The sequence below is a fragment of the Gorilla gorilla genome, chromosome 15, assembly GCF_029281585.2.
Source record: "Gorilla gorilla gorilla isolate KB3781 chromosome 15, NHGRI_mGorGor1-v2.1_pri, whole genome shotgun sequence".
NCBI classification, from domain to species: domain Eukaryota; kingdom Metazoa; phylum Chordata; class Mammalia; order Primates; family Hominidae; genus Gorilla; species Gorilla gorilla.
This window is the reverse complement of record NC_073239.2, coordinates 107,995,899-108,010,154: the sequence shown is the minus strand read 5'-3', so window position 1 is coordinate 108,010,154 and position 14,256 is coordinate 107,995,899. Positions and strand designations below refer to the sequence as shown.

At 43.7% G+C, this 14,256-nt stretch overlaps 2 protein-coding genes across 4 annotated transcripts in view; one reads left to right on the top strand and one right to left on the bottom strand.

The window, feature by feature from the left end:
- DGLUCY (D-glutamate cyclase) overlaps positions 1 to 599 on the bottom strand; it is a 164,550-nt gene extending 163,951 nt beyond the window's left edge. The window contains exon 1 of the mRNA XM_063698120.1: positions 576 to 599. The gene's annotated coding sequence lies outside the window, so the exon portion shown is untranslated. The remainder of the gene's footprint in view (positions 1 to 575) is intronic.
- RPS6KA5 (ribosomal protein S6 kinase A5) overlaps positions 297 to 14,256 on the top strand; it is a 206,662-nt gene continuing 192,702 nt past the window's right edge. For 2 of the 3 annotated variants that reach the window (XM_019009810.4, XM_019009809.4), the window contains exon 1: positions 297 to 947. In XM_019009810.4, coding sequence (XP_018865355.2) covers positions 563 to 947 — 385 coding nt within the window. In that variant the 5' untranslated portion in view covers positions 297 to 562. Of the gene's footprint in view, positions 948 to 1,139; positions 1,262 to 14,256 lie in introns of those variants that run through there. The other variant, XM_055361218.2, reaches the window with a different exon arrangement.

Here is a 14,256-nt window from a genome sequence, read left to right as displayed (position 1 = left end):
GTTATTTAAGAACAAACACTGTGCTTAACTTGTTTAGGGTTCACTAGAGCGAGTAAGACCTTTTTAGGGCACGCCGTCTCGCTGGTTGTCACACACCTATGGATCGCTGCCGGGACCCTTAGGTTTGTCTGCAAACACGTGGGTGATAAGCGCTACCCTCCAGGCCCCTCCTCTGTCCACGGTGATTGGCGGACCAAACGTTCCAATCATCCCTCCCCGCCTCTTTCGGCAGTAGCCAATCAGAGACCCCGAGCGCCTCCTGACTACTAGACACTGTTTACTAACAGATCGAAGCTGGGGAATAAGGGGTGTGACCGTTCTGGGGAGGTCAGGGAAGGGAAGGTCTTGACTGCGAGTGCGCACCAGAGGAAATGGGCGGGGCAGAGCTTTGGGTCTCACCAATCGGAGTGGCGGCGCTCCTCCCTCTCCTGCCTCCCCGCCAAGCAACAACAATTCGAGGAGCGAGGCGGGGAGGCTCGTGAAACGTCACAGCGTACTGCCCAATGGGAACCAGCGTTGGCAGACGCGCGCGCCCTGTGTCCAATCAGCGAAGGCGACTCGAATGGCTCCCTTACCTTGCTGGCTGTGGGCGGAGCGGCCTGAGGAGGCGGCGGTGGAGCAGGGGGCGGTTTGGTTGCGCGGTACTAGCGGTGCCCGCCGAAGGGGGAGGAGGCGAGGAGCGAGCCGTGCGGCCAGAGCGGGAAAGCGACTCGTCTTTGCGTCCGAGTTCTGGAGCCGCCGCACCCCGGCTCCTGGGGCCGCGGCAGCGGCTGCGAGGGGACGCGCGTCCGCTGTCTCCTGGGTTCCCCTCGTAGCGACCCGCGGGATCGGAAAAAAGGAGAAGATGGAGGAGGAGGGTGGCAGCAGCGGCGGCGCCGCGGGGACCAGCGCGGACGGCGGCGACGGAGGAGAGCAGCTCCTCACTGTCAAGCACGAGCTGCGGACTGGTGAGCGACCCCGCCCTCTGCCGGCCGGGCCCGGCGCGGGGGCGCGCCTGAGGGCACGCGGGTGCCCGCGCGGGGCTGGGGGCGCGGGGCCGCAGCCGTGGGCGCGGAGGGGCGGGCCTGGGGCGGGGCGTCGCTGTCGGGGCGCGTGCCCCGGGGGTCCCGGGAGGTGGGGGCGCGCCTGGGGGGAGGCGGCCGAAAGTTTTCCCCAGCCCGGGAATGAGCGGCGGGCACCAGGCATCGGGGCCAGCGCAGCCGCCGACCGCTGCCCGTGGCACGCACCTCCGAGGATGTCGCTGCTCCCCCTTCCCGCACAGGTGACACATGTGTGTCTGTGTCCTGTCAGGGCGAAAGGTGCGCCTGCCTCCGCGTGGGGCGAGCGGCGCTTTGTTTTGGAGAGTGACTCCCTGCTCCGCCCTTCTGGTCCCCGCGATGGGGGGTCCCGGTGGGGCTCTGTGGAGCCATCCCCTAAGGTGCTGGGGTCCCGTAGGAGATAAACGGGAGGTTTCGCCTCGGGCTTTTACCGAGTCCAGTCTAGAGACAGGAACAGGAATCGCCGGCTCCAGGGATTGAGTGCCTTTATTCTCACTTATCATGAAATACTATACTTGGCCTTGAATTTCCTTCAGAGGTCTCTGGAGATGATGGCTCTAGAAATTTAAAGCTCCAGGTAAAAGGAACTAACGAGCAGGCTTTAGCGCTTACGTTCTAATGTTTGAGATCACTAGCGTTGTCCTAAGCTTTATAACTAATTAAATGTATTCGTGGTGTAGGTTCAGGTTGTTCATTTTGGAAAATGCTTATTCAGACCAATCAGTACAATTTGGGTTTATATTCTTGGAGCCCAGTCTCGTATTGTAGATGTATTAATACTTTTTTTCTCTGAACAGATAGTACATTTTAATGAGTCGTTCGTTATTACTAGATATGTTTGTGAGCGTTGAAGGTTTTTGACAGAGCTGCTTTGGCATATTGGGATTTTTTTTTTTTTCAGACGGAGTTTCGCTCTTGTTGCTCAGGCTGGAGTGCAGTGGCATGATCTCGGCTCACCGCAGCCTCCGCCTCCCGGGTTCAAGCGATTCTCCTGCCTCAGCCTCCCGAGTAGCTAGGATTACAGGCATGCGCCACCACGCCCGGCTAATTTTGTATTTTTTGTGGGGGCGGGGTGAGGGGGGCGGTCCTCTCCACGTTGGTCAGGCTGGTCGCGAACTCCCGACCTCAAGTGATCCGCCCGCCTCGGCCTCCCAAAGTGCTGGGATTGGAGGCGTGAGCCACCGCGCCCGGCCGGGTTATTATTTAATTGTGAAGGTACAAAAACTTAAACGGCAGGATTCAAGTGTCCACTAGTACATCTTGTTTCTGTTTTGAACAGATTGGAAAGTTAGCTCTGTCCGTCAGTTCTTTCAGTTTTTGTTATTTCTACTGAGATTGCCTATAAGCATTCCATTGGGTGCCAGTGTGGTGACTTAATTCAAGAGAGATGTCAAATTCATGCTTCTTAATTCAACATTTGTAAACATTGTTTTTTTGGTCATTGTGAATCTGTTTTACATCTTGAGCCAGCTGTTCCATATTTTTGAGTTCCTAACATAACCTGTATGGATTCAGGTGATTTGGTTTTTCTTCTCTCAATTTCATAGACAACTGATATTTTCAAAAGACTCTGACATGGTTTACTCAGTATACATTTATTCGGGTTTGTGCCACGCTCAGTGTCAGGTGCTTTCTGGTGTGAAGATTTTGAATTTTTTTCTTGTCTTACATAACGATCCACTGATTTATATGTATGGAATCCTACTGTACAGCAAAAGCTACTTGAAGTCATATGCTTCTCAGCCATCGACTGTGGTGCAACAAGCAGCTTTTTGCTAAATGACCAAGGAGCAACCTGCTTGTTATTAGTAGTTAACCAACTGCTTGGTTTCTGGATTTTGCAAACAATGCTAGTTTTGTAGAAAACAGTGAGTACTGCTTTATTTCCCCCTCTCTTCTAACTGTGTGAATCATCAGCTTCAAGTTTGCATTTTAGAAATTTTTCTGATGGATGGTGAGATTATACTGAATTCATTAGTACTGTTAACTGTCAAAGGAAATGAACAATCATTTTGATTTATTACTGCACACTGGAACAACTGACCGGATATAGTGGTCAAAAACACTGTTAAAATATAACTTGAAAGAGTTGCTCATCTTCAGCCAACTGCACTTCTTTCAGCACATGATGCTATAATAGGCACCAGAGTAATTTGATCTGATATGGTCCCGTCTCAGAATGTGGATAAGCATCTAGTTATATCAGGCTGGCAGTTGGTGGTGGCTCATTTGTGCAGAACACTTTATTGTATTCCATAGGATGAATGAAAAAGCAAATAATGTCCCATGAAAGGACATGGAGTTGGAAGACATGATTCTAAATCCCGTCTCTGCAGCTTAATATGTAGACATGGGCAAGTCACTTCACCCTTTCAGATTCACATCTTTAATCTACAAAATGTGAGAATTGAATGAGACACTGTTGGAAAAGTGCTAAGCGGGTTGCTTGGCATATAGTGGGCCCTCAGGAAATGTTAGTTGAATGTATATATAAAAATCATTCCATAATAGTATCTTATCTTGAAGTGTGTGAATTAATCCAGTGTAATTTGGGAAACAAATCACTCATTTAGTGCTTAGCCTATGTCACATTGCCTGGCTGTTATCTTTTTCTGTATATGTCCAGTCTTCTCATGTAGAGTGTAAATTTGCCATAATCTTTGCGGCTGCTTAGCAGCCTGTGTGGATCTCTTCAGTAACATTTAACACACGGTACTATAATAGTCCATTTACTTGTATTACAGTCTAATACAGATTAGACTGTAAGGTCCTTGAGGGCAGGCAGGCAGGCACCATGTCCTTTGTTTATTTGCAGCCTCTGGCATATAGTAGGTACTTAATATTTGTTGAATGGATTCATTGAATGCATGAGAATCCAGGAGCAAGTCTAGTAAGTTTATTGTATTACCAGTGCCTTGCAGATGTTAGGTGGTTGATAAGTGGATGACAGTGACTGTAAAAGCTGAAGAATGCAGAGTATAGGATTGAACAGATCACTTAAACATACATTTCTTGAATGTATGTCTAAGAAAATGTCCCGCCCTCTAGTAGTAGGGGAGGAGGCCATATAAACCAGTAATTAAGATAATACTGCCTTGGGAGGCTGAGGCGGGTGGATCATGAGGTCAAGAGATGGAGACCATCCTGGACAACGTGGTGAAACCCCATCTCTACTAAAAATACAAAAAATTAGCTGGGCATGGTGGCATGTACCTGTAGTCCCAGCTACTCGGGAGGCTGAGGCAGGAGGTTCTCTTGAACCCAGGAGGCGGAGGTTGCAGTGAGCCGAGATCTTGCCATTGCACGCCAGCCTGGCAACAGAGCGAGACTCCCATCTCCAAAAAAAAAAAAAAAAAAAAAAGATAATACTGCCTTAAGTATAATAGTAAAGGGATATTCAAGTATAAAGTTAGCGAAGAATGGGTAGGACTTTTAGCTTTCAAATAATCAAATCTTCAACAACAATAACAAGGATATTATTGGAAGGAGATTGGGTTATCTTACCCACTTATTTAGTAAGTATTTTATTTCCTCTTACATACTGGGTGCGATTTTAGATGCTTGGATGATAGGACATGTATGGTCTGTCCACTGGAAGAACAGGGTTGCATCAGGAACCATTGGAAGCAGAAACTTAGCATTGTCTGTATTTTGTCCACCTTGAATCTCTGCTTGTCCCTATGTGATGGCTTCATTCTTCCCCACTACTGTGCCACTTTTCCCACATGGGAAAGATCATGCTGTTGATAGACTGCAAGTTTTACATCCTACAGCTTTCACTACTGAAAAGACAACGCCGCCTTCTCAGCTTCAGTTATAAAGATCTCAGGGAAAGACTTTTTTGGCCTGCCTTTGGTGAGGTATCCACTTTTGGATCATTCACCTAAGGCCAGGGGATGGGATCATGTTTTTGTAACATGGCAGCAATTTCTGTAAACATGGATAGGGATAAAACTAAACTCTAAGAAGAGGAGGAGTTGCTGGGAAGACATTTACTTAGATGCCTGTTATTAGGAGAGAGAGCCTAACATTGAGGAGAAGGTCGAGGAAGTTTATGTATTGTGGTGTAACAAATTACTCCAAACCTTAGTGGCTTAAACAACATGATTTGTGTGGGTCAGGAATTTAGGAGTGGCTTAGCTTATTGGTTCTTTTTTTTAATCCTAAGTGAATTAACACAGGAAGCTTCTTGATTCTAACTCAGGGACCCTCATGAAGTTGAAGTCAAGGTGTTGGCCAGGACTGCAGTCACCCGAAGACTTGTCTGGGTCTAGTGATTCCCCTTCCGAGATGGCTCACTCACATGTTGGCAGGTTCCTTGCCATGTGGACCTCTCCATGGCGTGGCTTGAGCATTCTCATGACAGGCAGCTGGTTTCCCCAAAAACAAGTGATCTGAGAGACAGCAAGGTGGAACCTACCATGCCATGTCTTTTGTTGTTGTTTTGTTTTTTTAGAGACGGAATCTATCCAGGCTGGAGTGCAGTGGTGCGATCATGGCTCACTATAATCTCAAACTCCTAGGCTCAAGAGATCCTCCTGCCTCAGCCTCCTGAGTAACTCTGGGACTACGGGCATGCACCACCACACCTGGCTAATTTATTATTTTTTTGTAGAGACAGGATCTCATTATGCTCACACTGGTTTCCAACTCCTGGGCTCAAGAGATCATCCCACCTGGGCCTCCCAAAGTACTGAGATTACGGGCGTGAGCCAACCTGCCCGGCAAAATTAATCCATTTGTAGCATGCATCAGTACTTCATTTTGTTGTTGTTGTTGTTGATAAATTGTGTTCCATTGTGTAGATATACCAAGTTTTGTTTATCCATTCACCACTTGTTTGAAATTTGGGTTGTTTCCACCTTTTGGCTGTTGTAAATAACGCTGCTTTGCACATTTGTGGACAAGTTTTTGTGTGGACCTATGTTTATTTCTCTTGGGTATGTAACAGCAGTAAAACTGCTGGATCACTTGTTAAAACAAAGCTAAACAAAGTCTGGGTTTACCTTTGTAAGAAACTGCCAAACTGTTGTCCAGAGTGGCTGTATCATTTTATATTCCCATCAGCAATTTATGAGGCCTCCAATTCCTTCACAGCCTAACCAACATTGTTTGTCTTTTTGCTTATCATGGGGAGTGTGAAGTGATTTTCCATTTCCCTCATGCCTAATGACAAGCATCTTTTCATGTGCTTATTGGCCATTTGTATACCTTTGGAGAAATTTGATTCAGATCCTTTGCCCAGTTTAAAATTGGCTAGTTTGTCTTTTTTTATTATTGAGATATGAGAGTTCTTTATGTATTTTAGGTACATGTCTCTTATCAGGAATATGGATTTGCATATATTTTCTTCCATAAATGAGCTGTCTTTTCACTTTTTTGATGGTTTCCTTAGGAGCACAAAAGTCTTTAATTAAAAAAAAAATTTTTTTTTTTAAATAATAGAGATGGGTTCCTGCTATGTTGCCCAGGCTGGTCTCGAACTCCTGGGCTTAAGTGATTCTCCCTCCTTGGCCTCCCAAAGTGTTGGGATTATAGGTGTGAGCCACTGTGCCTGGCCTAAACGTCTTTAATTTTTTTTTTTTTTGAGACAGAGTCTTGCTGTGTTGCCCAGGCGGAATGCAGTGGCATGATCTTGCCTCACTGCAACCTCTGCCTCCTGGGTTCCAGCAATTCTCATGCTTCAGCCACCTGAGTAGCTAGGATTACAGGCGAGTGCCACCATGCCTGGCTAATTTTTGTATTTTCAATAGAGACGAGGTTTCACCATGTTGGCCAGGCTGATCTTGAACTCCTGTCCTCAAGGGATCCACCTGCCTCAGCCTCCCAAAGTGTTGGGATTACAGGTGTGAGCCACCGCTCCTGGCCCTAAAAGTCTTTAATGTTGATGAAACCTTTTTTTTTTCTTTTTCATTTTATTCTTGTGTCTAAGAAATCATTGACTAATTCAAGATTATGAAGATTGATGACTCTGTTTTCTTCTAAGAGTTTATGGCTTTAGCTGTTACATTTAGATCATTGATCCATTTTAAGGTAATTGCTGGATATCATGTGAGGTAGTGATTCAGACTCATTCTTCTGCATGTAAATATCCAATTGTTCCAGCACCATTAGCTGAAAAGACTATTCTTTCTCCATTTTAATGTCTTGGCACCCTTATTGAAAATCAGTTGACTATAGATGTATGGGTTTATTTATTTTATACTCTCAGTTCTCTTCCAGTGATCTATATGTCTCTCCTTATAGCAGTACCATGCTGTCTTGACTACTACGGTTTTTTAGTAAGTTTTGAAATTGAGAAGTGTGAGTCTTATTCTTCAACATTGTTTTGGTTATTCTGGATTCCTTGTATTTCCATATGGATTCTAGGATCAGCTTGTTAGTGTCTGCAAAGAAGCCAACTCAGTGGCATTCTGATAGGGATCTCATTGAATTTTTAGTTAAACTTTGGCAGTGTTGCCATCTTAGCAATGTTAAGTCCTCTGATCTATGAACATGAGATGTCTTTCCATTTATTTAGGTTGTCTTCAATTACTTTCAACAATGTTTTTCTGTTTTCAGAGTATAAATTTGCACTTTTGTTAAATTTATTTCTAAGTATTTTATTATTATTTTTTTTGATGCTATAGTAAAAGGAACTAGTTTCTTACTTTTATTTTTGGATTGTTCATTTCAAGAGTATAGAGGTACAGTTTTTACCTTGTGTCCTGCAACCTTGGTGAACTAGTTTATTGGTTCTTTTCTTTTTTTTTTTTGTTTGAGACGGAGTCTCGCTCTGTCGCCCAGGCTGGAGTACAGTGGCGCGAACTCTGCTCACTGCCAGCTCTGCCTCCCGGGTTCACGCCATTCTCCTGCCTCAGCCTCTCAAGTAGCTGGGACTACAGGCACCTGCCACCACGCCCAGCTAATTTTTTTTTTTTGTGCTTTTAGTAGAGACGGGGTTTCATCGTGTTAGAGAGGACGGTCTCGATCTCCTGACCTCATGATCCATCCGCCTTGGCCTCCCAAAGTACTGGGATTACAGGCTTGAGCCACTGCGCCCGGCCTAAAGATCTTATCTATTTGATTACTGGTATCCATATTTACAATCTCTTAAGTAAATCTTTTTTTTTTTTTTTTAAGAGACGAGTCTACTCTGTTGCCCAGGCTGGAGTGTGGTGCTGATCTCGGCTCACTATAACCTCCGCCTCCTGGGTTCAAGTGATTCTCCTGCCTCAGCCTCCCAAGTGGCTGGGATTACAGGCACCCACTACCACACCCAGGTAATTTTTTTTTTTTTAGTAGAGATGGGGTTTTGCCATGTTGGCCTGGCTGGTCTTGAACTCCTTACCTCAGATGATCCACCTGCCTGGGCCTCCCAAAGTGCTGGGATTACAGGCATGAGCCACTGCATCTGGCCTTAAGTAAAGATTTAACAGAGGTAGGGAGTGGACTGTAGTTCTAAGTCAGCCCCTAATTTGCTATATGACTTGGGATAAGTCATTTTGCCTTTCTGAGCCCAAGTTTTTTGATTCATAAAGTAAAGGTGAAAGTAAAGGTGGTGGACTGAGTTATAATCAAAGTATTTATGAGCATTAAAGCTCTTCTGTGGCATTTCCATGGAAATTCTGGTATAGACAAAGTTAGTTCCTTGTCTTTTCCTGATCCTAGGGGGAAGGCTTTAGTCTTCTACCACTGAGTATGAAGTTAGCTGTGAGTTTTTCATAGATGTTCTTTCTCAGGTTGACAAGGTTCTCTTCTATTCCTAGTTGGTTTGGGTGAGCTTTTTTTTTTTTTTTAAATCTTTCGGCCAGACATGGTGGCTCATGCCTGTAATCCCAGCACTTTGGGAGGCCGAGGCAGGTGGATCACCTGAGGTCAGGAGTTCGAGACCAGCCTGGCCAGCATGGTGAAACCCCATCTCTAGTAAAAATACAAAAACTTAGCTGGGCACGGTGGCGGGCACCTGTAATCCCAGCTACTTGGAAGCTGAGGCAGGAGAATTGCTTGAACCTGGGAGGTGGAGGTTGCAGTGAGCTGCGATTGCACCATTGCATTCCAGCCTGGGCAACAACAGCAAAACTCTGTCTCAAAAAAATAAAAAATAAAATAAAAGGATGTTTCATGATAAAAAGTCCAGAGTGGTGATTTACTTTATTGTTGTTGTATTTTAAAATTTCATTTTATTGAGACAGGATCTCACTATGTTGCCCAGGCTGGTCTTGAACTCCTGGGCTCAAGCAGTCTTCCCATCTCTGCCTCCCAAGGTGTGGAGATTACAGGTATGAGCCACCATTCCCGGCTAGTGATTTACTTTATTTATTTATTTGTTTTTATTTATTTAGACAGGGTCCCACTCTGTCGCTCAGGCTGGAGTGCAATGGCGTGATCTCAGCTCACTGCAACCAGTGCCTCCTGGGTTCAAGTGATCCTCCCACCTCAGCCTCCCAAGTAGCTGGGACTACAAGTGCGTGCCACCACACACCGCCACGCTTAGCTTATTTTTGTATTTTTTGGTAGAGGTGGGGTTTCGCCATGTTGGCCAGGCTGGTCTCGAACTCCTGATCTCACGTGCTCCACCTGCCTCGACCTCCCAAATGGCTGGAGTTACAGACATGAGCCACCACACCTGACCCTATGATTTACTTTAAAAGATCATCCTGTTTTACCAAAGGATTCATGTTGGATCCGTTGAAAAACAACAGTTCCCTGCTGCTTTTTGAATGTGGTTCCATTAATAATGATTTGATTTGTAATTAGCTTTTAAGAAACATAACTATTAGTTCCAATAAGATACTTGCTTTTTTTTATTTTTATTTTTTTAAACAAACATAGCTTACAAAAGCAAGCTGGCTGGGCGCGGTGGCTCACGCCTGTAATCCCAGCACTTTGGGAGGCCGAGGCGGGTGTATCACCTGGGGTCGGGAGTTCGAGACCAGCCTGGCCAACATGGTGAAACCCTGTCTCTAGTAAAAATACAAAAATTAGCCAGCCATGGTGGCAGATGCCTATAATCCCAGCTACTTGGGAGGCTTAGGCAAGAGAATTGCTTGAACCTGGGAGGCGGAAGTTGCAGTGAGCCGAGATTGTGCCACTGCACTCCAGCCTGAGGGACAGAGTCAGACTGTGCCAAAAACAAACAAACAAACAAAAAACAAACAAGCCAATAAGATGCTTTGTTTTTGTTTTTGTTTTTGTTATTTTTGAAGATAAGGTCTTCCTCTGTTGCCCAGGCTGGAATACAGTGGTGATAATAGTTCACCGCAGCTTCAAACTCTTGGGCTCAAGTGAACCTTCTGCCTCAGTCTCCCAAGTAGCTAGGATTGTAGGCACATACCACCATGCGTGGCTAATTTTCTTTTTATTTTTTGTAGAGATAGGGTCTTGCTATGTTGCCCAGGCTGGCCTTGAACTTCTGGCCTCAAGCAATCCTCCTGCCTCAGCCTCCCAAAGTGCTGAGATTATAGGCAGCCCAGTAAGAAACTTTGAAAGATTTCAGTGACAGTTGTAGTTATGTATGAGTACAGTGCAGCTCTCCTTTTTATACTATACATGTGTAAATGTATATATTCATGAGCTGCATAATGACATTTTGGTCAATGGCAGACTGCATATAGATTGTGGTCAATGAAATTGCGTTACTGTATTTTTACTCTACTCTTTCTCTGGTTAGATACACAAATACTTAAAATTGTTTTACAGTTGCCTATGGTATTCAGTACAGTAGCATGCTGTACAGGCTTATAGCCTTGGAACAATAGGCTATATACCATATACCAGGTGTGTAGTAACCTATACCGTCTGGGTTTGTGTAAGTAAACTCTATGGTGTTTGTGCAACCATGAAATCACCTAATGATGTTTCTCAGAACATGTTCTCATTGTTAAGCAACGCATACTGAATATGTGTGTGTTGTGTGTTTGTACTTTTTTTGTAGTACTTGTCTGTTTTTTCTTTTTTCTTTTTTCTTTTTTTTTGAGACAGAGTCTTGCTCTGTCGCCCAGGCTGGAATACAGTGGCATGCTCTCAGCTCACGGCAAGCTCCGCTTCCTTGGTTCACGCCATTCTCCTGCCTCAGCCTCCCGAGTAGCTGGGACTACAGGCGCCCGCCACCACGCCTAGCTAATTTTTTGTATTTTTTAGTAGAGATGGGGTTTCACCATGTTAGCCAGGATGGTCTCGATCTCCTGACCTTGTGATCTGCCCTCCTCAGCCTCCCAAAGTGGTGGGATTACAGGCGTGAGCCACCGCGCCCGGCCGACTTGTCTCTTTTTTTCACATTTTCCTCACTTTGAGAAGAGTAGGAAGAACTTGTGCTCTATCTTTTGTTTATAGGATACATTGGGATGTTTAAAATATGAATAGATTATTAACAGTACTCTAATTTGGTTCCCTAGTGCCTAGACCTTAAAAGAAAATCCCTTCTTAACTTTCTACCATGAATTTTAGAGATTAAGAAAATGATCTAATGGGGCAAAGAAGGTGACATCTTATCCCTTCTGTCAAGGGGGATTCAGGTATAGTTTGTATTTGTAGTCTGTAGCGGGGAAAAGCCTCAGATGTTAAGTCTAATACTGTGTCAGACCCAACATTAACCTCTGCTCCAAAGCAAGGAAATATTCTGAAGCCTCAGCTTCCTGGAGACACAAGTGGTTTGATGAACAGGATTGAATTCTTCCCTGTGAAAAAGAAGCTGATTTTTGGTGAAAACTGCTCTAGGGAAAATCTAACATAATAACATCATGTGTTAGTTGAAGCTTCACAATTAAATACACTGTTGAGAGATGTCAATCCTAAAGTGCTGTGGGAGGGAGGGGTTGTCACAGTTATCTCCTTTGAGCTCCCATCATGATTTACAGATCTCTCTGTGCACCTCAAAGGTGTGATCACTCCTACATTCATCTTGTTTTTCAGGGAAGATGAATAGGGTCTAAAATAGAACCTTGGCCTCATTATGTTTGTTTCTAGCAGTGTCCCTCTCGGTTCAAGTGTAGCTAGCTATTCCTCCAAAAATCACAGAAGTTCTATTTTATATACTCCTAAAGTTGTGAGTGAGCTGGCTGTCTCACTTTTTTCTTTCTTTCTTTTTTAAAAAAGTATTCAGTAGGCATCCTCCCCTGTGACTGCAGGGAGAATGAGGAAGTAAAGTTCCTGATTTTTAGTATAGTGCTTGGGGGTATTGCAGTTATTTTATTTCACACTCAAGTTTTTGTGTAGGTGTGCTTCTTTTTATATAGTCAGTGTGTTTTTGGCAAAAACTGCGTAAATAATATTTTTGTATATCCTATTTTCTGGAATATAGAAAGTGAATTTGGTACTTAAAATAATTATATCACTAATTCTTGTATTTTAAAAACTTTTTAAGTTTTCCACGTGTGGCTCTTACTGTTATGTAGATTTTCGTAGTACTATTCTTACAATTTAGGTAGCTTCAAGCAAATACATGATGAAATCTTGTGTGGTAGGCTGAATAATGACCACTCCCCCAAGATACCCACATCCTAATCCCTGGAACCCACAAATATGTTGTCTTACATGGCAAAAGAGACCTTGCAGATGTGATTAAGGGTAATCCATGTGGGCTCAATGAAATCACAAGTGTTCTTGTAAGAGGGAGACAGGAGGGCCAGAGTCAGAGAAGGTGATGTGAAGATGAAGCAGAGAAAAAGAAGAGGAGATATGAGGAAACAGATCAGAGTGATGCCATTGCTGGAAGGGAGGCCACGAGCTAAGGAATGCAGACAGCCTCTAGAAGCAGGGGAACAGATTTTCACCTAGAATATCCAAAAGGAACACATCTCTGCTGTCACCGTGATTTTAGCTGCATGAGATCCAGTTTCAGACTTTTGATCTCCAGAACTATAAGAAAATGAATTTGTGGTGTTAGTAAGCCGTGAGGTTTATGTTAATTTTCTACTGCAGTTACAGGAAACTAATACAACTTACTAAGATTGGATTAACTAGGAGATAATTTTGCCCCAAGATATGGGTGACTAAGGGTGATAACAGAATGTGAAGCAGTCAGTTATTTAAACAACTATTTTGCCAGAAAATGGTAACACGTGTCATTCTTTGTAGAAGTAGAATGGTGTCTTCTCTAATGAATCTGCAGGGAGACATTCCTTTCTGATCTCAGCACCAAGGCTAGCTGTGCTGCTTTTGACCAGCTGTTCTGTTTTTCATAGGAATGCTCTGAAGTGGGTGGCTGAGCAGACCTCTTACCAAGTTGGTGGTTAGAAAGTGTCAAATCTCAGGCCTACACCACTTAGGAGTATGGTTTGGCATGCATGTTGAATCTTATCCTGGCAGTGTTTTGTGCCCTTGTTCTTTCTTCTTATTTTCTTATGGTTTAATTAATGCTGGTAATTTGCCTTACATCTTTTCTGGACCAAGGCAAGGATTAGGTAAATATATAATTAAATAAGTACATTTATATATAAACATAAGTAGTAGGGAAAAATATGGGAAGATATTTGACTTTATGTCCAGTGTTTTGCTTCTTCTTTTTTTTTTTTTTTTTTTTTGGAGACAGGGTCTTGTTCTGTTGCCCAGGCTGTAGTGCAGTGACGTGATCACAGCTCACTACAGCCTCAACCTCCTGAGCTCAAGTGATCCACCTGCCTCGGCCTCCCAGAGAAGTGCTGCGATTACAGGCGTAAGCCACCATGCCGGGCCTGTTTTGCTTCTTAAATAAAATCTTTGTCATATGGTGTTCATGCTATTTTTATATTTCTTTGGAAAAGAGAAGTAGTAAGGTCTCTGATTAATTAGAAGCACTTTTAATTTTAGAAAATACGTAATGATAAACAATAAAATGGGGCATACTTAAAAGAATGCTAGAGGTAAAAGGGTGGAGAATCATACACAGGTCTGTCTTTGTACCATGTGGTTTTCTATATAAGTAGAATTCTCCATCATTACCTGGAAAATTCAGTCAACTGAAGCACTCTGTCCTCTAATCACATCATAATAATCTGAAGTGAGATTATGTATTTTTTTAAAGGAAATATTTAAGATGTGTAATAAGGATAGTGTCACACTTTCTATCTAAATATGATGCTGCATGAAGACAGCATGAACAGAGTCTTAGCGGTAGATTTGCACTAGTCCACTCCCATGATTTTACCTGTGTTTTTTACCTTTATACTAATGTTACTTGTGTGTATTGAAGCATCATAATTAGGGCTAAAATAGAACAAACATAATGGGGCCATATGCAAATCAAACTCATAACTTTGAC